The sequence below is a fragment of the Quercus robur genome, chromosome 2 (genome assembly GCF_932294415.1).
Source record: "Quercus robur chromosome 2, dhQueRobu3.1, whole genome shotgun sequence".
NCBI classification, from domain to species: Eukaryota; Viridiplantae; Streptophyta; class Magnoliopsida; order Fagales; family Fagaceae; genus Quercus; species Quercus robur.
In genome coordinates this window covers 56,095,810-56,121,795 of record NC_065535.1, presented here as the reverse complement: position 1 = coordinate 56,121,795, position 25,986 = coordinate 56,095,810, and the positions used below count along the sequence as shown (strand labels likewise).

The window sequence follows — 25,986 nt, the reverse complement described above, 5'->3', positions numbered from 1 at the left end:
CTAGCTAAGCCACTAAGCTATCTATTCCAATCATTATTTCTCCTGATCGGAACTAGACCCAGGCCAAGTGGCAGTTTCAATTCATTCACGGCCTAAGGAGCACGGCAATCGGCAGTGAGGTGAGGCGAACGATGAAGAGCTAGAGAGTTGGTAAGACAGGGTGTAGCACAGTCTGGTCAGCACATCTTTTTAGGTTCAAATCCTTTCACCCTGGTGTGGTGAATTGTAAAAAAAAATTTTATTGGTTTCCTCTGGAAGAGTTATTTAAAGTTGTGGAACCTTTTATTTAAGCAAGCTATTTCTTCCTCATTCTGATTTTGATTTTCATATCACGGATCTTGGTTCACACTTTATGGCATTTTCACTATCCAAAAATACAATCCCACAGCGGATTGTTTATGGAACTACTATTGATAGCCAAAAATGGCTTCTTAACTTTATGAATGGAACCATAGGGTCTCAGAATGCTTCCTCATCTTCTTTCAAAAGTCCCACCTGAATACATTTAAATTTTTTTACAGAATTAAATCTATGCTCAAAAACAAAAACTATATATATATATATATATATATATATTGTCTTTGTTTTCGAGCATGGATTTTTCTGGTCCAAGTGTATCTTGTAAAAACATTTCTGGTAGGTGAGCTTTTTAGGTTCGAATCCTTTCACCTTGGTGTGGTGAATTGTAAGAAATTTTTTTATTAGTTTCCTCTGGAAGAGTTATTTAAAGTTGTGGAACCTTTTATTTAAGCAAGCTATTTCTTCCTCATTCTGATTTTGATTTTCATATCACTGATCTTGGTTCACACTTTATGGCATTTTCACTATCCAAAAATACAATCCCACAGCGGATTGTTTATGGAACTACTATTGATAGCCAAAAATGGCTTCTTAACTTTATGAATGGAACCATAGGGTCTCAGAATGCTTCTTCATCTTCTTTCAAAAGTCCCACCTGAATACATTTAAATTTTTTTACAGAATTAAATCTATGCTCAAAAACAAAAACTATATATATATATATATATATATATATATTGTCTTTGTTTTCGAGCATGGATTTTTCTGGTCCAAGTGTATCTTGTAAAAAAATTTCTGGTAGGTGAGCTTTTCAATGATCTGGTATAGTAAACAACCAAGGCGAACGTAATTGGTACTGCACTTTCATCCTGCATCAGTTGGTATCTATCCTATTGTGTTTCCTTTCTGCGCTAAATACACAGGAAGTATACAAGAGCAACAACAAAAAATATCTAACCTCTAAAATCTAAGAGGTCGGGGAATCTGTTAAAAACTTAAAATTACATGATGAGGCTCATAATTCCTATTCCATGCTCATGGAAAATGATTATAAAGCTTTACAATTACTAAAATTGTACAACTACAAAAATTTACTTGGTCCCCTTAGGTACTTGTGACTTTTTTTTTTCTTTTTTTTTTTTTGCTAGTTACACACCCACCGGGTGAGTATTGAACCTACAACCTTACCCTTCAACTTGCTCTTACAAGAGACGTCATTTGAACTAGAGCACACTGAACTCATTGGTGTGCTTAAGATTGATTTTAAATGAATGTTTCTTTCGAAGAGTATATTCATTGATATGTTATATTTGAATTCATTATTATCCAGCTGCAAATAAGAAGTAAGCAATTTTTCATTTATCCTTGTGCAAGATCGGAATACATCAATGTCTTGAGATCAAATTCTTTTAAAGATTATTGCATACATTTTGCCCCAATATACTTGATTCAGCATTTTTCATTCTTGTCTTACCATTTAAACAGGTCTTATCTACACTTTGGTGTGCTTCCAATGCATAGTATTTTTCTTTTCTTTTTTTCTGTTGCATTTGCATTTTTCAAAACATCTTTTGAAATGTGGTCATCCTTAGATCACACAAAAGTCATTCTAACAGAAAAAGATTATAACGCATGATAAGACATGATGAGACATAGATACAATGACTCCATAATGAATCATAAAAACACAGAGGAATACTATATAATATCTTATATGAAAATTGTTGTTTCTTAGAAGTTCTTTTGCTAATCCCTGATGCTGTAACTTAAAGTAAATAATTAAAAGAGAAATCTTGTCTATACATCAAGACTGAAGCCTATATGTAATAAAAATATATCTATTAGTTATGAAAAATATAAAAATCCAACTTTGACAATATATAAGATGAGTTAATGAGCAAAAACATCAAACCTGAATATGGTCTTCTGGAAGTAACATTTTCCGGGCATCAAGACACCTGCAAGGATAAGAAATACATTCCATTTGAAATCATCAGAATATTACTTTTGTGGACAGTTGTATACATTACTATTCACCTTTCAAAGAGCTCCTGTGCTTCCTTTAAGTTCTCAGCTGATTGTAGGGTCATGGCCAGCCCTTCAGCTGCAATAATAGTGTCCAAAGAATTCCATCCCTGTCTTACATGAATGATAGCAACGTAAAAATGATGACAACAAATAAGTAAAAACTCCTTACAAATATATACATATAAATATATATATATATATATATGTACACATATAGATATACATATATATGTGTACACACACACATGTATATATATGTATATGTACACATATATATAACGTTCATTAAATGTATGAAGATCAGTCATAACATAGCATTTCAATCAAAGATCTCCAATCACATCACAATATGCATTGAAAGCACCATGTAATTAAAATGCTAGGTATTTTGATAGATCTAAATTATCACTAGACAGTAGACTGAAATGTCGTATTCCGGGGGTGGTGTGTAAGCTAGACATTGAGAAAGCATACAATCATGTGAATTGGGACGCTTTGTTTTATCTGTTGGAGAGGATGGGCTTTGGAGATAGATGGAGGAGATAGCTAAAGACTCGTGTCTCTACCGTTTGCTTCTCAGTTCTGGCTAATGGATCTCCTACTGGTTTCTTTGGTAACTCTAGAGGTCTCAGACAAGGCGATCCTTTGTCTCCCCTTCTCTTTCTGTTAATCATGGAGGTTTTAAGTCGTATCCTGAAGAAAACTGAGGAAGGGGGTTTCATTCAAGGTTTTCATGTGGGTCCTGTTAATTCTACTAGTATCCGGGTTTCTCACCTCCTATTTGCTAATGATATCATTCTTTTTTGTGATGCCTCTAGAGAGCAGATTCTTTCTATTAGGCTAGTTTTGACTTGTTTCCAAGTTTTTACCGGTCCAAAGGTGAATGTGGGGAAAAGTGAAATTGTCCCTATTGGGAAGGTGCGTAACATTCAGTATTTGCCTAATATCCTTAAGTGCAGGGTGGGCAGTTTGCCTATGATTTACTTGGGTATGCCATTGGGTACTTTGTACAAAACAGCCTCTATTTGGAATCCGATCCTTGAGAGGATGGAAAAGAAGCTTTCAAGCTGGAAGCGGCTTTATTTGTCAAAGGGTGGTAGACTCACCTTGCTGAAGAATACCCTTTCAAGCCTTGCAACGTATTACCTTTCTCTTTTTACCATCCCTAAAGTTGTGGCGACTAGATTGGAATGCATCCAAAGGATCTTTTTGTAGGGTTCATCAGTTGAGTGCTTCAAATATTCTTTAGTGGCTTGGGAAAAGGTTTGCTTACCGCGTGAGTTGGGTGGTTTAGGAATTCGGAAGTTGGTGCCTTTTAATCAGGCTCTATTAGGGAAATGGCTTCGGAGGTATGGCCATGAAACCTCGCATCTATGGCGAAGGGTCATTGCCATGAAATATGGGGAAAGAAAAGGGGGTTGGTGCACTAGAGTTTGTAGTAAGGCTCATGGTTGTGGGTTATGGCAGAGTATTAGTGAAGGGTGGGAAACTTTCGCTAAGCATTTCTCTTTTGTGGTGGGGAATGGTTCTCGTATTCTTTTTTGGCATGATAAGTGGACTGATGATGTTCCTCTCAAAATTCTTTATCTTCAGTTATTTTTGCGTTCAGCTAATAAGGAGGCTTGTATTTCTGAGGTGTTAAGCCCTCCTGTGGGTGATAATGACAGAGTGTGGAGGTTAAGTTTTCACAGGGACTTTAATGATTGGGAGTTGGCGGCTTCCTACTCCTTTCTTCATTTCATCCAAACCCGAATTCCTAGGGAAGGAGGGTGTGACAGATTTTGTTGGGATCTTAATGGCAATGGGAAGTTTGATACTCGGTCTTTTTATCATAAGATTCGAAATGCAGCTCCTTCCACTTTCCCTTGGAAAGGAATTTGGAAAATTAAGGTTTCTAAAAAGGTGGCTTTTTTTATGTGGACAGCAACCCATGGTCAAATTCTAACTTTAGATAACCTTATGCTTCGTGGTCGCCCTTTGGCGAATCGTTGTTGTTTGTGCTGTTGTAATGCGGAATTTGTGGATCACTTATTACTTATTTGTCCGATAGCTCATTCTTTGTGGATGTATATGCTTCGGTTGTTTGGGATGGAATGGGTCATGCCAGGTTCAGTTGTGGACTTATTATTTTGCTGGTATCATTGGCTTGGGAAGCATAGTTCAGATATTTGGGATTTGGTTCCAGGATGTTTAATGTGGACTATTTGGACTGCACAAAATCGACGGTCTTCTGAGGATGAGGAGAAAACGGTGGTTCAGTTATTAGAGTATTGCCAGCGGACCCTCTTCAATTGGTCTCATTGTTGGGGCTATTTGGATTGTTCTACCCTTTTAGATTTTCTTTCATCTATTAGTATAGATTAGGGGCTGCTTCTATCCTTTTGTTTCTTTCTTCCTTTGTTCACTACCGTGAACTTTGTGTGCTTTTCTTGCTATTCTTTTATTAATAATATTCTCTTCTTACTTATCAAAAATAAATAAATTATCACTACTTACACTAGATCACTTTTTGATGAGAGAGATTGGAGGTTTTGGCTACAAAAATTGCAAAGCCTTAGTCCCAAAACTTTGAGGTCGGCTATGAATCCTTAACAAGCTAATCGAGCTCAACCACATTTATTCTTCTCTGCCATTCTATTATATTTAAAATCATACACTATATCACCTCCTTAATAAACATGTCTTTTACTACTGCTACCATTTTTATTTTAGGTCTTCTTCTATCTCTTCCCATCTTTATACTTGAATCAAATCACTCTTCCTCCCAAGTGCATTAATCGCTCTCCTTTGCACATAATCAAACCATCTCAAGCAACTCTCCCTCATATTTACATCAATATAGACACCCCATAATTAAACAAATTTCTTCATTTTATTTACTTATCTTTTCTTGAATTTCCACTTATCTATCTTAACATCATGACTTACACTACACACATTTTATGAATATGTTACTTCTTAATAGCCCAACATACAGGCATCTTAACATCATGACTAAAACTACACACATTTTATGAATATGTTACTTCTTAATAGCCCAACATACAGGATGGTTAGTCATTTACTAGCCTTGTAAAACCCCCCTTTAACTTACTTATCAAAAAAAAAAAAAAAACTTTCCCTTTAACTTAATATGTATTCTATGAGTATCCAATACCCTTGAGACACTTTTCCACTTTATCCACTTTGCTCTTATCCTATAATTCATATCCCCTTCAATCTCTCCATCCTTTATGAATTATTGATCTAAGATATCAAAATCACTTACTCCTTGATATCTTTTTGATAAGTTAAAAAAAATATAAGTATAGAAAAAGCATAACCACAAGTTATGTACCTAAGAGGCACCACAAATTAACAAAAATTATAAAAATAAGAATCTCTACCGTATTATAGAATGAATGACCACTTGAAAAAGCCATCCAATAATAAAAGTAATGTAAAAAATATTTTTTGTTATGTAGGTGATAATGAGACAACTTCATGGACAAATAAACAAAGTAGCCTAAAGAATTACAATTGAGAAAATATCTACACTGAATCGACTCTACAAAGGATGGAACATAGTTACTATCTGTGAGACTAGATACAAAAGACCACTCATAAAGAGAACTAATGACGAATGCTTGCAATTGAGTTGATGTGCAGTCCACATCCTCAAAAGTATGCCAATTTCTTTTCCTCCATATAGTCCACATCAAACATAAAGGAACAAGAATCCAGATATTAGGTCCCCTACTCCGCCACCCACATAATAAATCAAGAACTTTCCCCGCTAATACCCATTGAATCCCAAACATCTTGAATATAAAACTCCATAACTCAAGCTACACTACAATGTATCAAAAGTTGGTCCACAATCTCCCCACTACAACAACACATACAATACCAACTCACCATTGAATAAAACCCCTCTTTATAAGGTTTTCACAAGTTAGAACTTTCCTCCAAGCTGCTGTCCATACAAAAAAGGAAACTCTCCAGGGAGCCAACCCTAATGTAAAAAAGATTGTCTTAAAATCTAACATAGCTCATTCAATTCCTTCAAGCATATAGTTATTACACTCTCTCCAAACAGTCCACATTATCATAGGACCACATTCCAACCATCACCACTACAATGTTTAGCAAACTACCAATTCCACCAGGTCAACAAATCAACTATCCTATTAGGCATAACCCAATGTACCCCAAATAAACATAATAAGATAGACCATAATTCTTTAGCAATATCACCATTAGAATAATGGTCAAGTGATTAAATTCACACTTTCCTATCAACTAAAACTTTAAAAATAAGTGATACTTTATCGTGGCTCTAAATAAGTGAGTTCGAACATTAACTCCACTCTACCTCTCATTTAAAAAGTTAAACTCACATGTTAAGTGCCACTCTTAAACTAGGAAGCACAGACACAGACACAGGTACAATACAGTAACACAAATAATTTCTAAAAAAATATTAACATAAAATGACCGATACAACACGATATGACATGAGTACAGTACCCTAAATGAAATGTCCATGCTTCCTAGCTTTTAAAAGGGAAATATGGGTGCACAATTGAAGGGAAGTGCTAAAATAGTGGTTAAATGATTAAATTACCACTTCCTATTAGCTTAAACTTTTGGGACAAGGGGTAGCTTATCATGGTATCAAAGTAAGTGGTCCTAAATTTAAATCTTGTGTCAACTCTACCTCCCATCAAAAATTAAAATTCCAAATGTTGGACCTTGGGGGAGTCTAGACCCACACGAGCAGACATTGACTCCTAAGCTGCGACCTTGTTAGTGAAACATGCTAGCCCTTCAACAACTTTACTAGCCAAACCACCAAGCTCAATTGTAGGTGTTAGCCCAATTCCATAAAAACCATCCATGACAGCGGGCCCAATTCCGTAGCTCTTTAAACATTTTCCCTATTAAAAAACTCAAAAGCACATAGCCTGTCCAAGCCCAACATTATGTGCTTTTTAAAACATTTTGGCCCGCTATTTTTTCCAGCCTAATTATAGAACACTAGGGACTAGCCCCAAAATGGGGCGTTTCAAAACTCCCCTTAAAGTTGATGCATGGAAACCACTTGGTAACCACCCTCTTAGGACCCCTAATCTCCCATGACACCTGCCTCTTCCCATTTTCATTCACTTTAATAATGAGCTTATTTTTTAATTCATGTTTATAACATGCATTAGGTTCACTCTTTTGGTATCTCTTGACCATCAAGTTCTACAACTCCATTTTTATTTCTCATTTTACTAAGCTCACACTTCATGTACTCTATTTTAGACCTACTTAACCTAAACCCAGTAGATTCTAAACCATCCCTCCATATTTCCAATTTAATGCTGACTCCATGCCTAGTTTCATCTACTAAAGCTATATCGTTTGCAAAAGGCATATACCAAGGGACTTCACCTTGAATTAGTCTAGAAAGTTCATCTATAACTAGTGTAAAGAGATCAACTTAAAGTTGATAATTGTAAAATCCTACTGTGACAAGAAACTCACTTACTATGCCTCCACTTGTTCTCACAATAGTTACAGTTGTCATACATATCCTTAATCACCTTTATAAATGTTAAAGAACTCTCTTTTCTAAAATCCACCATATAACCTCTCTAAGCTCTCTATCAAAAGCTTTCTCTAGGAAAATAAAATCATATGAAAATCTTTACAGGCTTCTCTATATTTCTCCTTCAAACATCTGAATAAGAGAATTACTTCCATAGTAGACCACTCTGACATAAAACCAAAATAATTATCCACTATTGTTTATTGTCTTAACCTATGTTTCATAGTGTGATTATCAGATTTGGGGTTTTGCTTCTTCCTCCATTTTGGATTTTTTTTAATCTAATTATAATTTTAGATCTTGGCTTTTTCCTTCTTTTCTATGTATCTCTTGTATACTTCTCATATTCTAGGGTTGCCCTTTTTTTTCTAATAGAATCTTAAATTTATCAAAACAATTAAAAAAGATCTCATGCGAAAAGAAATACTAAGCTAAATGCAACAATCTAAATTTCAAACCTTAAGAATACCATGCAACCTTTGTCTAAAATATTTAAGTACAATGAAATATCAAGTGAGAGACTTTAGCAGCACAGAATCAAAATATAGTATATACAAAAAGAGGAAAAAGAAAAGAAATTAAACCTTTGATAATTCCATTATATGCAGTATCTTTCTCTGCAAATTCTCAGCTTCTGTGGGACGATTAGACTTCAGATAAATCTAGGTAGAAACCAAAATAATAAAATTCAAAAGCAAGAAAAACCATAAATAGACTTAAACAGAAGATCAAGAATAGAAACTGAACAATGTAGAGAATAATCTAAATGCAAGTGGCACAAACATAAACTAGTTTCAAGCAGGCATCAAAAGAAAAATCACAATTGTTAATACACATGTGAGAGCATAAGGTGCTGCCACGTGGCGCATTCTTAGAGAACTTTTTCATTTAGCCTTCCACTCATCTTCTTCTAATTACTTTTAATGTGTCACTTTTTACCCTTCCACCTAAGCGAAGCTTAAAATGAATGTATCCATTTAACCTTCCACCTAAACAAAAATTTAACAATTTATTTTAATTTTAATAACATTTATGGGAACCACTTAGCATGATATATATATATATATATATCCTTTGTAGAAAAAAATCCCAAAATAATGTGTAAATGCCAAGCCAATTATGTAAATGCTAAGAAAGCAAAACTAATAGCCAGTGTGTTAAAGCTAAGAGAGGAAACAAACTACAAGTTCATCTTGATGTGATTTGAAGAGGAAATTGCCACAAGATTGAGATAGATATGCTTGAATTTTCATTTTCAAAAAAAAAGTAATGCAATAAGACCTCATCATGTTCATCCTTACTAACATCCCATACAAAAAATGAAATCTTTTTTATGGTCTGGATTTTTTCAATCACCTTAACGAAGAAGGTGGACTTCAACCAAGCCAGCCCTTCTTACTTATGAAGTGGCTATGAAGATTTCCAACGGAAAAGAAAAGGCCATGGTGCTCATATTTGGCTGCTAAGTACCTCTTCCCATGGCAAAAATAGATTGACCAACCTACGTCTAAAAGCATTGTGTAAATCCAAGAAAGCAAACTAAGGGCTTTCTCCATTAAATAGGAGTTATAACACAGGTCTATTCCCTATCATAGCAAATATTTTTTATATTTTGGTTTCCTCTGTGTTGAGAATTTAATCTTCCATAATTTTTCTTACTATACTTTGGCTTCCCTTTCTGAGAGGCGTGTTAAATTCCAAAGTATTTTGTTCCTTTGAAATAGTTTGTGTAGATATATTGTGTCCGTTTGGGTACAGCTTATCTAGTTTTTTGTTGAAAACTTTATGCTGAAAGTGTGCTAAAGTATACTTTTTACCTTGAAAAAATGAGAAAAAGCAGAAAAAAATGACGTTTTAAAAAGTTACATAAAAGCTAAAAGCTAAAACTAATGCCAAACAAACTCAATTATCACCCATCTTTGCTAATATTGTTGTTAGAATTATGGTTAAATGATTAAATTCATAATTTCCTAACAACCTAAGTTTTTGGGACAATCAATAATTTAATATAGTATCAAAGTATGAGACCTTGAATTCGATTCCAGTCTCCATTCTACCTCCCATTTCAAATATTAAAATCTCATATATTAGGCCCCACTTATTAAGGGTAAGTTTATGCCCACACATGATGAGAGGAGGTAGAATTATGGTTAAATGATTAAATTCACCATTTCCTAACAATTATGGTTAAACGATTAAATATATGCAAAGGGGAGTGGTAGAATTGTTAAATGATTAAATTCACCATTATGGTTAAGTTTTGGGGACAATCGGCAATTAAACAATTGTGCTTTTGAAACAAAAAAGAGAGTAAAAGTATTGAGTTGCTCATCCACAAGATCAACATCATTAGGCTTCAATATGTATTTCATTTAGCACTGAAAACATCATGTGGTAGAAGATATAAAAAATGGTTTACAAGGAAGTGATGGTAGGCCCCAAATTGATTTTTTGAAACAAGAACAAAATCCTCGAATACTTTGAGAAAAGTTTTTTTTTTTTTAAGGGGGGACAAAAAACCCAAAACAATTTGAAAATGGAGGCCGCAAAGCTTGCATGCCAAAGGAGACATATCATCAAATACAAGAAAAGATTATCCGTGATATAGAGAGATAGCATTCTCACAAATGATGGGCAACAAATGCTACTAAATCGTTCTCACAAATGTAGTTGTGCATCACATGGGACACACCGGCTACTATTATAGAAAATTTAATTTAACAAAATAGACATTATTAAGTTAGAAGAAAATAAATAATACTCCCTTCGTCCCAAATTGTTTGTCCTCTATTCCAAATTGGTATGTTCCAAAATGTAGTCCTCTTTGAAAAGTCAATATATTCAGCATTGATACATTTCCTAGCTTACCCTTTATTTTATCCAAAAAGTCAATATATTGACTAGAGTTTAAATTAAGGAAAACTTGGACCTTTTTATTTGAAAGATAATGCATGAAATGATGTACCCTTAAAAAGTTAGATTTTTTTTTTTATAGGTAAAAAAATAAAAAGTAAAAAAGGTTAAATTTTAAACACATGACCAGCAATATGAACGGAGGGAGTGGTAAAATAAGAATCTGTTTTCATATCAGAAAGGGAATCCTCATGCATACAGTATGCATCCAAAAGGTTAACCTAAGAAGTTCAATCTAAAATCTAATAGACCAATAAATTCTACGAAAAAAGAAATAACAATAACACCAAAGGCAAGCACCATTCATATAAAAGATTTCAAAAATAAAGATTTAAGCTCAATTATAAACACTGATAAATTACTATTTTTTCCCAAAAACTCAAACTATTAGAAAATTATGAATTTAATAATCTAGCCCAGTGTTGGTAAAAGCATTAAGCACACTTAAGCATGCAAGCCTCTTGGAGCCTAGGTGCAAAGAGCAAGGGTGCAACTGATTGAAGTAAAGCGCAAATTTTTCAAATTTATTATATAATAATTTCCAATAAAAAGGTAAATAGAATATAATAAAAAAAAAAGTTAATAAAGTCAAAATAGTGATGTATTTTGCTAATTAGATAAAAATAGATTGTACAATTTGTAAGTTCAAATTTTATATACATTATTTCAATTTCTTAAAAATTTTATATAGTAAAACTAAAAACAATTATTAAATTTAATGGACAACAATTTGATAATAATCTACTCATAGAAAGTTTAAATAAAAAAATTTGTATAATTCTCTTGTACTTTATAGAAATACATAACCAAAATAGCTACAATCAAAAGAAGTATATGGTTCAATGAAAATAAATCCAAAAGGCAAAGATCGAAAACCATAAGAATAGTAAATTATCCTTGTTCATGCATTGTAAACAAAAAATTGTTTGAGTGATACAACACCTTAAGAACAATGTTTGTTTATTAAATCAATGTCCATGTCATTTCCTTTAAGATCAAAGAGTTAATTTAATCATTTATATTTTTTTAGCAAAAAAGAAAAAAAAGCACTTAAGCGTGCTTTTTGCATCTTCAAAAAGCACCAAAAAAGTGTGCCTAAGGCGTGCTTCATTAAATGAGCTTTGCTTCAACCAAGCAAAGCACTGAGACCTTGGGGTTTCAAGCTTTGGAGCTTTAAGTGCGCTTTTAACAACACTAATCTAACCATTATTCTAACACTCTTAAATAAGTGGGACCCAACAAGTGGGATTTTAAGTTTTTTAAATGATAAGTAGAGTGGAGACAAGATTCGAACTAGGACCACCTACTCTAATACTGTGTTGTCTACGGGAAAGTGTATAGGGTTTTTATGGGATGGACACCAAAGTTTGGAAAATATGACGGGTGTGGTCACTGGAAATGGGTAACACAAAATTGGTAGTGGCAGACCACCAATGGCAACAACAGAGTGAGATAAAATAAGGCTCTAAAGTCATAATAAATTACCACTTGTCCCAAAAGTACAAGATGTTAGGTAATGGCGAATTTAATCCTTTAACCACTATTCTAACAGAAATTATCCTCAATGAGGTCATCAACAGCTAGAATTTTCCCAAGGCAGCTGTTTTAAAAAAAAGTCAACACTTGTGAGGACACTATGTCAACTGTCAAGTACTCTTCCAAGGGAACTACGCACAACCAGACCCTCTCAATGCCTCATAAAAAGAACAGATACCAATTTTCCCACTGACATTCAGCTTCCAAAACATTTTTTTCATTCTATTCACCCAATAGAAAATTAGAATACAAGAGATCACAAAAAGAGTAAACAGATTAAAATTCCCATCCTAGAAACCATGAAAAGATCTGAAATTTCAAACGCCATTTCCTCATCATCCTGAGTACTCCTTAAAGGATAAACAAAAACATCTTTATCCTCAACTACCAAGCAAAAAACAAAATCAGGGAAAAGCTCATTTAAGACTTCCACATGAAGCATCATGCAAAAAATGTACACTCCTACTAGTCCAACAACATACTTAACAAAACCAGAAAACCTCTCCCAACCAACCCTAATGCATTCCAAATGGCTACACACTGAAGCATGCCCCATATAAACTGCTGGAAACTCCAAATTTTTTTATTTATTATTATCAATAAGTTACACACTCACCCAATAAGTCTTGAACCCATGACCTCACCCTCCATCCCATTATCATAGGTAACTTCAAATTTTACTAGGATTATGACTTTAAAACTAGAAACTATAAAAAAAAATTAAGCTAATTAATTATTTTTTTGTTTATAGAAAGTGACTAGCAAAATTAAGTTCAAGGCGACACAAAGCAGGCACTAAGGTAACCTATCCCATCTCAAAGTAAATTAACCCGCAAGCCTCTATTGCTGTTAATGTCCAGAAAATCAAGACCATGGCTCAGATATATTTGGGAGCACTAAAATAAAATAAAACCAGCAGCATACAAGTTAAATTAAAATTAAAAACAAGACTGAATCATAAATAACTTAGATTAGCCTACAGAGGATCCCAACTAGCCTGGGGCCCATGCATCTAAATGAGCACCTGGCTTTCCTTTGAAAACCATGAGTCCCTCAAACAGGTTTCAATGTCCATCTGCTCCAAGCCTCACCATTCTTCATAGCTATTACCTGCCACCATAAATTTGTATCTTCTGTCCCAAAGCACCATAACTATTTCTCCAATAAAACTTTATCGAAGGTTCCTATCTTCCTTACACCCAATCCTACATTAGCAATAGGAGAGCATACTGTATCTTACCCAACCAAATGGTATTTGAACTCAACTCCTGAATAATCCCACATCCTCCCCCCCCCCCCCCCCCCCCCCTATTGATCTTAATTGATGTTGATTGATGCAATTAGCAAGATTTATTGCTATTTAATTTTACTTCCATATGTGAAGTAATCTCATTCTTAATTTATTTTCTTTCCATGTTTCATGCACTTTGGAAACCTATTTAAAAGGCCCAAAGTTTTTACTTTTTACTATTGAAAACAACTTATGATGAATTAATAAAACTTTGGTTTGAAATCCCAAGCAACCTTAGGTGGTGAAGCCCAAGGTTTGTTATGTATTTCCTTTGCTTTTTTCATACTCTTGCAAACTTTGTGCTGCATCAACTTTCAACATAATTTATCCTCTCCATTCCTTCCGACCTGGTACAATACAAGAAATCCATAAAAGGAGGCTAGGGACACCAATTCCCAGTCCTGTACAGCTCTAACCAAACTGATATCCCAACGAGTATACCATTAGTGTTGCATGAGATCTGCCACTAAAGCCTCCTTATTTCTCACCATATAGTACAACTCCAAAAAATTCTCCTTGATTATTTGATCTCCATAATCATAAATCATGCCAAAACTTGACACGAGTACCCACACCCAGTTCAAAAACTAGTGGGACTGAGAATAATTTCCTCACTCTCTACTTGTACATTTCCATAAATATCACCATTTGGACCATTGACAATATTCTACTCACCACACACTACCATACTTCTTATCCACCATCCTTCTCCAGAAAACCTCTCTCCATAGCATATCTCTATAGTCATTTCCCCAATGGAGCTTGATTAAACAAGATCAAATAATACCCAAGCCACTGCATTAAATTGGTTCACTGATTTTGTTTCATTGAACTAGATGAAATTTAAACTCATCGTCTTACCTCTCCATAATTTTTCACATTGCAACTTCTCGATCTGGCAAGCTACACTCACTAGAATAGAGAATAAAAAAAAGAAATAGGAAGGTTGATTAGATTAAGTGTTTTTTATTAAAGTAATTCTACCTCACTTGGATAAATATAACTGTCTTCCAACCTGCCAGATGTCTCTCCACTTTCTCCAAAATGGTGTTCTAGATCGCTTTCACCTTACAAGTCGAGCACAAACAAAGACCCAAATATTCACAAATTTCATTTTACTACACATTCTAGCATAGGGTCAGTATAATGTCTGGAGAAGATCATCTAGATGACACCTTTCAGTCGATCCAAAACTAATGAGAATGAAGGTGCGAGGAACAACCTTAGCAAGATATCGTAATCTCTTGATACAAACAGAAGATTCCCCTTGGCCACCTTCCTACATGGTCAAACAAAACTTCACAGTAAGAAGGAGGGCCAAGACAGAAAAATGGCCACAGTTACTACTACTTTCAAGTAAATAATGATGTACCTCTAGTATCCTAATGGAATCCTGAATTAGAGCCTCAGAATCCTTCTCCTTTCCTTGCAGATATAGCACCTGTACATTAAGATATACACATTAATGAGAGAAATAAATAACAAATAAGAATATACAAGAAAACAGAAGCAACATGGTTAGATTAACATAATAAAACCGAAACTGCGTCACAAGTGAAACATTCATGTGACCTATGTCGTGTAGGACACTTTCCCCCCAAACAAAAATAGTATGTCAACCTAATATACATTCTAACACTTGCTTGGGCATTGTCCAAACCATATTTACTTAGGAGATGTGAAATGATATGGCAGATTGATCCCTTTTGTAAAAAGAGCCTTATTTTGATCTGAATTTATATCTTGCATTTACACTGTTTAATAACTCCGCCTGTGCTTGTGCATAGTGCCATATATATATTCAGTTCACTGTCAGACCCAAGCCTGAGTAAATGATGGAAATCAAGATCAAATAATTGAGAACTGAAATAGAATTGCATTAGAATGAAGAATCAAAGCAGGAATTACAGAGAAAACTAGAGAAACAGGGTTTCTGTCCAGATCTGAAACTAAGATAAATTCATCAAAAAACTGATTCTTCTCTTACCTAACAAGCCTCTTTATAATTAGGGGTGGCAAAATTGGACATAACCAACGAACCCGACACGACACGACACGAAATTAGCACGTAATGGGTTGAGACTTATTGGGTTCGTGTCATATTCGGGTCGACAAGACTGACCCTTTTAATAAACGGGTTAAGTTAGTGTTCAATCTATAGAACCCGTTTGATCCGTTTAATTAAATGACATTTTACTAGGTATATAAACTTATTAGTTGTTGTGGTTTACTTTCTTTGACATATTGTGATTGATTATTTGTAATATTGAGATATGCTTTAGTTTTAAATGATTATTTGTGATGTAATTACTCATTAGTTCTTAATTTTAAATTTTTTTAAAAAATTATTTGTTTGTTTTTTCATAAATATTTTTTTTCATTTTGATAAATCTAATAAATTAGTCGACACGATTGACCTATTTAATAAATGGGTCGTCGTGTTAGGGTTGAGGAATCTTGACCCATTTAATAAACATGTTGGGTTAGTATTGACCCATATAATCAGATACTCTTGAGTTGACACGACACAAACCTGATACACAAACAGAAATTGTCACCCCTATTTATAATCCTTAACTACTAGGAAATAAACTAGCTAATAGTTACAGCTAGGCTGGCTGTCAACACCATAAGTCAAAACTGAAATTAAAGAGAACAGATGGCAGATCCGAGAAGTCAAAATAAGTGGATGACTGCCAGCACTAAGAGGTCAGAAAGGGTGACTAGCTGTTTTCACTTTAGAGTAGAGGGGTGGCTGGTTGTCAGTTAATAATAGAGAAAGGGGGGGGGGGGGGGGGGGGGGGGGGGGTTTGTTGGCTGGCTGGCCCAAGGGTAGATGGTGATTAATTCAGTAAAAGAGGAGGGTTGTTGTAGGTTGATGGCCAGTGTAAAATTTAGTCACTCTCTTATGAATGGATCCAATACATATTCACTATTAAATATAAATAGAACTAACAAAGCAAGTCCAAAAACATAGTGATTTGCAGGAGGCTCGAAGAGAAGGTCAATTTAATTTAGTTTATTTTATTTGAATAGAATAAGGCAATTACATTACATGGCTATATAAGAAATAAAATAAATAAATAAATAAAACAGATTAGGGCCTCGCATCATGTCTTCATGGCCAATTTCCTATCAAAATCAGACAAAACAAGCTCCTCAGAACGTACAAATCCAGCCACTCCACTGTAGCATAGCCATCTCTCACTACCCTTGTTCATGTTCCACCTTACTGTATGCTTTGATATCATTTTTGGAGGGAAAATTTATCTGTCCGAGCTTCCACTGTTCCATTTTCTTTCCCATGTGCATTTGGTGGTTCTTCATCTCTGCATACCAAGGCTTGGTCATCCTCAGAATTTTTTTATTGCTACTTCCACAATTTGGTCTCTGTTTGCTCTTGGGATATGTCAATGCCTCCTCAGGTCCAGATTCTGTACCCAGGTCATTGCCATAACAAAGGGCTAAAGTTTGAGCATCCATACTAGGACCTTTTACCATCTTATCGTTTGCTCTTTTCAGCTGTTGTGGCTCAGATTAAAATGCCTGCATGGATAAGGGGATAACTCCACTTTTGTTAAATGACTTCTTCAATGGGAAACGGTATTAGGTAATGGAGTGTTGATTGTGAAAGCTGATTTCTCTTTGGTTTAAGATCCACAAAGAAAAGGTGGGGTCCGATTTTGCACGGAATCTTTGTTGGTTTGAGATCCACAATTCAAGATAAATTTATTCATTTGCCTGTTATAGTGGCATCTTTATTCACCGCAAGAGGAAACAAATAAGGGCAGATATCTTTAAGTGTCACATCTCTACACAATACATCGTGCCAAAAATCAAACTCCAATGCAACTCTCATCCCCAACAAATTATCTAATATACTTTGAGAACATCTCTTAAAAATATATTCTTCAATTTGTTTTCTTGATGTTTTATAGATGCTAAGATTTCACTGTTTTGTTTTTTGTAATATTGGGTTTACACCTATAGACACCCCATTTATAAGGGTGCTACACGTTCTTTTTTGTCATTAATGAAAGTGCACATCACTTACACTTGATGAGGAACAGAATAACAATAAAATTAAAATCTATCAACTTGGATCCCTCTCTTGGAGCAGAGAACATCAGAGTAACACAAATGAACATAACTCAAGAAAAGAATATTAAATGCACAGTTTATGAGGAAAAGAATAACAATAAAATTATTTATTTCAGCTTGGATCCCACTCCTGGAGCAGAGAACACCAGAGCAGCACAAGAATTTCTCTTTCCAGACAAAAGCATAGAACAAGAATGCAACACAAACAATAGTATAACACATGGCTTTAAAAAATTACCATTCCAAGATGATACATAGTATCAGAATAGTCTGTATGGCCATATCCCAGAACACGCCCCTCAATCTGAAAGATTACAAGGTTGGAGTGCATGACAATTTGATATTGAGAATATAACACAAGAACTACATGAATGGGTAAAACTGAAAAGGAACATGTTGCAAAGCATATTTCTGGTTCATACCTTTAGAGCACGCTGTCAAGAGAACCATCAGACAACCAAGAGAGAAACAGCAGCACAAGTTGTCAGTAAAAATAATACTAAATTATCAGTCAAAATATAGAGAATAAATAAATATATATATACACACACATGGTTCAGAAATTATGTGGGTTGCATGTCAGAAACATGTGCATGAAAAAAACAAGTATCCCATAAATGTGCATTTACAGATCACAAAATTATTAAATCAGTTCAGTCAACTTTGTTAATGAACAAAAAATCAATGCCCAAAATGAATTAATTCAATGTGAATCCCCCAAAATATCTGAGCCAGTGATGATATGAGATAAAAGTCTGGAAGACACCAAAGACGTAAAATTTTGTATTCATAATCAACAGCTTGAGATTATAAAGCAACCAATGTTGACAGGTAAGAAAGCCACTAAAGATGAACAAATACTTAAAAGGCTGTAAAAGGAATCCCAAAAAACAAAAAGTAAAAAAATAGATACTGTGATACTCATTTAATACATCTCAAATTTAGAAGGTCCAGTAATTCAAAACACCTGAGACTCCCGATTTAATTTTTCTATCTTGCAATTAAAACTGAATCAAGAACCTGTATACCTTTAATAGAGGAATTTTCTTATTTTGAGATGATATTCTCTAAAACCATTGTCAACCTATTTGCTAGAACATAGGTAATGATCTTATAGACCTCGTTAATAAGGCTAATAGGTTGAAAATCTTATACCTCCACAGGACTAGATTTTGTGGGAATAAGAACAATGAATAAAGCATTAACGCTGCTTTCAACATAAAGAGCTCATGGAATTCATGAAAGATTCATGATATCATCCTTGACTACATCCTAGCAAGTTTGAAAGAATGCAGAGGTATATCCATTTGGACCAGGCACTTTTAACTCCACTCAAACTACCTCAACAATCACTTTCCTCAAAAGCTCTTTCTAACTATTTTGCCAAGAAATCATGCGATGTGATTCTCTGTTAACTAACCAGGCCTTCACCTATAAGCATCATCAGCAGTCCACTGAGGTAGTTGACATGCCATGATGATGTAATGCATCACATTAACATTGCCAACCATACAGAAATCTTGAAAGGTTACCATTCGTTTGGCTTAAGATGTATTTTAATATTCTAGTACTTCAAAATGTTCTATATGCCAAGCACTTTCTAGTCTTTTTTTATCCACTAAACTCAATTAAGTAAGGTCAGCTATATGGTCCTTTTATGCAGCTTGTCCCTATCAAGAGAAATGTCCTAGGATCCATGTTTATAAGATGTGAAAAATGTTTTAAGTTGGCAATCATTATCAACCCACCATAACCTCTCTCTTTATCTGGGCTTGGGATAAGATATTACAAAATAAATGATGCTACTCTATAACATAACATATGTAGCAATTTGCTACAGTGATTAAGACTTCTAGCTTCTGGGTGAAGTTTACCTTCCAAGACTAAAGTGTAAGATTTTCACATTTTATGCACTACACTAAGATCAATGAGCACAGAAGAAGAAGGTCACGGATAGCAAAGCACTACACTAAGGTCAATGAGCACTGTAGATAGTTAGGTGCCATGAAATTCCTCTGGTTTTCACAATTAAGGATGTCTACGGGCATATTCTGTGTCCATGTATCTTGTGTGCATCCCATTACCTTCTTGTTGTATTTGTCATAAAAATTATCATGACTATGACCAGAAAAATTTATTTAACATATCAGAGCAGCTGGAAAAAAGTTAAAATAAGATGGAATAAGATAAGGCATAACGTAAAACAGAAAATGAAATAGTAATTTAAAACCATTGATAACATGGGGGAGGGTTGCCGTGTTAGTGTTTGGCATGATCCATGGAGTGGGCCTATTCCTTTGAAGGAACTCTTTCCTGCTATGTTTGCTTGCTCTTATCTAAAGAAGCATGGGTCTCTGACTTGGTAGTATCTACTTCAGAAGGAGATTCAGAAGGAGGTAGTAGGAGCTGGAATTTACTTTTCTGTCATGATCCTCAAGATTGGGAGGCAAACACTATTTATTCCTTTTTTGAGCTTATTTATTCCTCTATACCAAGGGGTGAAGAGGATGATCACCTAGTCTGAAGACTGACTACGTCTGGAGTATTTGATGTGCGCTTTTTTTATAAGCTATTATCTGGTCCTAACACTGATGAATTTCCTTGGGAGTGCATTTGGTGTGCAAAGGTGCCTAAACGGGTGTCTTTCTTCTTATGGACAACAGCTAATGATAGGATACTCACTATTGATAATCTTGTTAAGAGATGGCAGTCTTTGGTTAATAGGTGTTGTTTATGCTGCTGCGATAGGGAATCAATGGATCACCTTCTTCTCCATTGTAAGTTTTCTCACACCTTACAGTGTGAAGCTTTTGCAATGTTTGCGATCCAGTGGGTAATTCCGAGGTTAGTCAACTCTTTTTTCTTTATCTAGAGAAATTGGTTTGGAAAGCATCTTTCAACCATTTGGAATATAGTCCCAGCATGTTTAATGTGGTTAGTTTGGCAGAAACGCAATACCCACATTTTCGAAGACAAGGAGAGAACATTAGATTATCTAAAATCTCTCCTCTTTGGTATGTCATTGGGCTTGTATTTGGGGGTGTGCAAATTGTACTTCTTTATCTGAATTCTTAGTCTCCATTTCCTTTAGTTCTTGATTATATTGTTTTTGTTTCTTGTTCAAAGTGTTCACCATCGTGAACATGATTTTCAATTTTTTTCAATAAAAGTCTTATTACCTATGAAAATATATACATACATATATATATATTTAAACCAAACAAACTCTCTACAACACAACTTGCCCAATACCACAGCTCTAATCATCAACCCAAAAAAAGTGAACCATATTAGAGCATTCGCATCAGCTCATACAAAAATTCATGTATATTTTAGCATAAGATCTTACTTTTTCTATTTTACATACTCACTTTTCAAAACACCCCACATTTAGATTATTTATTTTACACTATATTTTATTAAAATATCAATTTTTCTTGATTTTTTAATTGTTTCTCTTTCTTCATACACAGCAACCACCATCCACTCTTCCTTCATCCTCGGGATGCAGAAAGAAAAAATAAATAACTAAATGCAAAATGAATAATGCCAATATGAATTTACACGGTTACTATAACAACCATGTATTTTTACTCAACTTTGCATGGCCTGATATAGGTGAATTTTGAATTTGGTTGGCTAAAATGCGGTCCTTTTTCTATTATACAAGAACTGATGCAAATGCTGTTAAGGGATTCTTGCCTCATTCCACATCAATGAAGACATTTATGAGGTCTGAAAACCAACTCCAAATATGCATCCATTGCATATAAATATGAAGGAATCCAATTATCCAACACATATATTTACTGATACATTCAGAAATATGAGACAGCTAAGCACTTGCAATTATGACTTCTTAGTTGATGCACTGATTACTAAACAAAAAATAAAAATAAAAATAAATTAATAAACTCAAGATGTAATAGAGATCAAACATAATTATTTCATTACCTCATAGCAGACACGAGCTTCTTCCAACTTTCGCTGCACAAGATATAACTGCCCAAGGTTGTGAAGAGCAGCTCCCACACTGTATTGACAACAGGTTACAGTGCTCAGATTAGCATTGGTAATGCAACATATTGAAGAAGACAATTGCTCAATTATCTAGCCTATCGGAACTAATGCTTCTGATTGGAGCGAACAAATCATCAAACTACATTCGTGAGCATTGAAGCAATGTAGATGGAAAGAATTCACAACTAGCGCTCCATTTGTTTCAGCTAAACACATTTTCTGGAAAATAATTCATTTCCTGAAAAACAATTTCTATATTTGGTTGCAACCCAAAAAATGAGCTGGTAAACATTTTCTATTGTTTAGTTCACACAGAAAATCATTAACAAATCTTGTAATTCTAAATAGTTATATAAATCAAAACTTTCATTCGTTACATGAAAATTTTTAGTTTGAGTGTATTTTGGTTTTGTATTCTTGTAGCTTCTATTTATGGCTAGACAACGTTTTGCTTTAAAAAATTTGTAATAAAATTAAAGAAAGCAAAGTAATAAAAACGGCATTGCCTTAGAGTTATGGCACTCAAAGTTCAATTTAACAATCAGCAAATTATAAGTCAAGTGAATTCTCTATAGAGAAAGGATTCACTAACTACCAAACCAAGCTATTCTACATCTTTTTCCTCCATATGTATTCCTGGTACATCATTTTTCTTTAATAAGTAATAATCACGAACATATGCTATACCGTATATCCTCAGGACCAAATGATTCCTCCAGTATGTTTGTGGCCTCCAAAAACAATGGTTCTGCTTTATGAAATGCCTTCGTAACTCTATACAGCTCCGCCTGAAACAAGAACAGTAAGGAACTGTGACTTTTTGTCAAATAAGAGCCCTGAATATAAAGTAGATAGACACATTTTTTTCATAAATAATAATTAATAAAAAATATTTGTTGTCTTAATACTTATTTGACTGAAGAAAATTCCCAGCATTAATTTCTTCAAGATAGTTCTAACAATTGACAATAGTGCTCTATCAAATGGAGGTGGAAGTATTCTCATATAATCCAGTTTACATATAGATCACCATTCACCAGTTTGAACCCTTCAAAGCAAGATAGTGTAGACAAAAGGATTTAGAGAAGTTTAACCATGTCAATAACCAAGGAAACACAACTAGATTATCTGAAGTATCTCAATAGTGAACCCACCAGATTGTTGCATGCAGATGCAACATGTGGATCCCTCTCGCCAAAACCTTCTCTTGCTTCTTGTATCGCAGAAAGGAATAACTTTTCAGCCTCCTCAATTTTTCCCTAACAGAAAACAAAAGGTATGAGATAGTTCAAGAAAACCACGTAGAACAGCAAACAAAGTAATGAAAATAACAAAGTCATGTATGCTAGAAATGCTTGCCTGCAAGAAGAAATCCCTCCCATTATCCGTAAAAATTCTCCATTTAGATGTATGTATGTTTGATATGATAGAGCCATCCTCAACCTTGCGTAATCCAATTATGCCATCCCCTTCAGCGCTACTTTCAAAACTTGATTCAGTTGAGATATCTTTTGCGAAGACAGGATTGGCATTTATCCCAAGAATTATTGCTGCAAGTCAAAAAAACATAACATCAGCATTTTTTCCAATAGTCAATTGAATTAGCAAGCAGTTTTTGTTAGTGTAAAACCCAAATGAAACTGGAACACTCCAACATCAGAGGATGCCAACCCCATGTGAAAACACGTGAATCAGCTTCTTCTTCTTTTTTACAAGTAATTATATTAAATCAATAAACAATGATATAAAGAGTGATTTTATCCAAGTTGAGGGAACGAAAAAAAAGGTATAGGAAAACCAAAAATCATATTAGTAGAAGAAATAAAAAATGACATGTCATTTAAGGGAGTAAAAAAAATATGACTTTAAATAGAGTAGAATGGAGACAAGGAATACATATGTCTGACCCTAACTAATTTGATGAGGATTCATAGCTGACCCCAAAATTTTGGGACTAAGGCTTTGTTGTTGCTGTTGTTTTAAAAAATGATATAAAGGAAAACAAAATGGGGTATACTGGCTATATATCCGAGATCAGCTTCTTGACTGTGATTGTATTCTTTAGGAAGGGATAGATTCACATCTTTAATATGTGATCTTCCCTTCATATCTAATAAAATTATATACTTGTCAAAGAAAAAATGATCTAACAACTATCTGACGCTATGAGAAAGAAGTATACCAGCATTCCCACATATAACAATCCATAGATGATGGTTCATCTGGTTCGTGCTCCAAGTATAGTCTCCAGAACCAAATTTATAAGAAAATTTCATTTTTCCTGCAGCAATAAGGGATGATGAGAAAAGCACAACTACATCTAAATATCTGATTTCTGACTTCAGAACAGAAAAGCATCACTTAGATAATAAATATAATTAATCAATTAGTGAACCGAAATTTCATGAGACCAATACATTAATGACTAGGAATGAAGAGCACTAATGTCACTTACAGGGTAATACCAATAACGATATCAGACAAACCTAATGCTTAAAAAGGATTCCACATGCTATGGAAATTGATAAAGGTTATTAAAGCACCACTTAAGTAAAGGGAACATAGTTAATAACAACAGACATTTTTCTTTGTTTGTTTGTGTACTGTTTATGTATGTATGTATGAACCATAATAATCAAAAATACTGGACCACTAAAACAGTCATTGACATGCACAACATGTACGCGGTGGATTCAAACCTTGGTTCTCCTCATAACTAAGACCAAGAAATGCCACTAACTTACAAGACTCTTAGCTTCTTCCTCTTCTTCTTTTCAATAATTCAATTGTTGGGGGAGGGGGATTTGAACTCTAGACGACTCCATTGGAAAGACCATTTTGTGTCAGCTGAGCTACAAGGCTCTTGACCTAATGTTATTAGAAGCCTTTGAATATGGATGCATTAGTCACTAGAGCAAGGACTTCTAGGGAGTATATATACATATATCATTTGCATCAAAAGAATGAACGCAGATTGCAAAGTAGAAGCCCACTTCACTTCACACATGACATGACATGACATCTAGTACCAAATTTGACATACTATGAAATAATCAACAGCATGATCAGAATAAGTTTTGAGAACCTTATATTTAAAATTGGCAATAGAAAGCTTGGTACTGCTCCATATAACATGGTCTAATTGATTTTTTTTTTTTTTTTTTTTTTTTTTGCTGAATAAAAAAGGGCCTTCCGGTATGAACCTGTCGACCTCACACCACATGACAGGCAATGAGTAATAGCATGTGTACAACGTGCTCTTACTTGAATTGAGTAAAAAAAAAAAAGGCATGATTATTTTCCCAATTGGCTTTCATAAACATAATAAAACTAAACATTTCCGAACGAGTAATGAAAGGAAATGTAAGATATAGGGTTTGGAAAATAAGAGATAAACGTAATGCTTACTGGAGAGTGAAGGAATAGGGAAGACATTGCGGGTTGGAGTTGAAGACATCGCGGTTGGAGAAGTACTGAATCGGATTCTTCTAACCAAATTAGCCGCGGCTTGTCGCAGAAACGTCATCTCTGTCTATCACCTTTGATTTTAGTGTGAGTAAGAGAAAGAGAGAATTTGATGAAAGAGGCGTGGGGTTTTAGTTTTACGGGTGGGTTTCTTCTTTGTTCTTTAAACCCTCTATTTTTTTTTTTTTTTTTTTTTATTAGTTATACCCTCTATTTTTAAGTTAACAGTCTAGAAATAATTGAGCGGTTTCATTTGTTAACAAAAGCGGGCGGATTTCCGGATTCCATCACTGGCCCGATCCGTTCTGGACTGGACCTGCACCTCCAACAAAATCATTCTACTTTCTACTCTTTGACTCAATGTCTAATTGTCTGTATTTTTTTTTTTTTTTTTGAGAAATAATTACAACATGCTGCTAACTTTGCAACTCGAACTATTTCCCCCTTAGACCCCCAAGCACTTTGTACCTGGGGAGGTGCCAATTCAGCTACAAGGCCTTTGTCTTTAATTGTCTGTATTAAATAAGGAATTCAACTCTATTTTTTTTTTATCATATCATATCACATACTATATAATAAAAGTTAAACTTAGAAATTGTTATTTCTAAGTATCAACCTGAAACATATCTAGTTCTCTCATCTTTGGTGGAGGAATCCAAGTGCAACACTTTTCCATAACTACAAGAGAGACTAGATAATTAATTATTGAGGTAGAAAGAAAAGATGTTATACCATGTGGTAAAGGAGATCCTCGTTA

At 34.4% G+C, this 25,986-nt stretch overlaps 1 protein-coding gene across 3 annotated transcripts in view; it reads right to left on the bottom strand.

Moving 5' to 3' along the window:
- Window positions 1-25,437, bottom strand: part of LOC126714096 (uncharacterized) — a 49,502-nt gene extending 24,065 nt beyond the window's left edge. For 2 of the 3 annotated variants that reach the window (XM_050414093.1, XM_050414095.1), the window contains exons 1-13: window positions 25,173-25,437; window positions 23,947-24,045; window positions 23,124-23,314; window positions 22,919-23,023; window positions 22,452-22,552; window positions 21,699-21,777; window positions 18,167-18,178; window positions 17,983-18,048; window positions 15,016-15,084; window positions 14,866-14,922; window positions 8,488-8,565; window positions 2,338-2,435; window positions 2,213-2,258 (exon numbers count right to left, since the gene is read on the bottom strand). In XM_050414093.1, the coding sequence (XP_050270050.1) occupies window positions 2,213-2,258; window positions 2,338-2,435; window positions 8,488-8,565; window positions 14,866-14,922; window positions 15,016-15,084; window positions 17,983-18,048; window positions 18,167-18,178; window positions 21,699-21,777; window positions 22,452-22,552; window positions 22,919-23,023; window positions 23,124-23,314; window positions 23,947-24,045; window positions 25,173-25,290 (1,119 nt within the window). In that variant the 5' untranslated portion in view covers window positions 25,291-25,437. The remainder of the gene's footprint in view (window positions 1-2,212; window positions 2,259-2,337; window positions 2,436-8,487; window positions 8,566-14,865; window positions 14,923-15,015; window positions 15,085-17,982; window positions 18,049-18,166; window positions 18,179-21,698; window positions 21,778-22,451; window positions 22,553-22,918; window positions 23,024-23,123; window positions 23,315-23,946; window positions 24,046-25,172) is intronic. The other variant, XM_050414094.1, reaches the window with a different exon arrangement.
- Window positions 25,438-25,986: the final 549 nt, after the last annotated feature.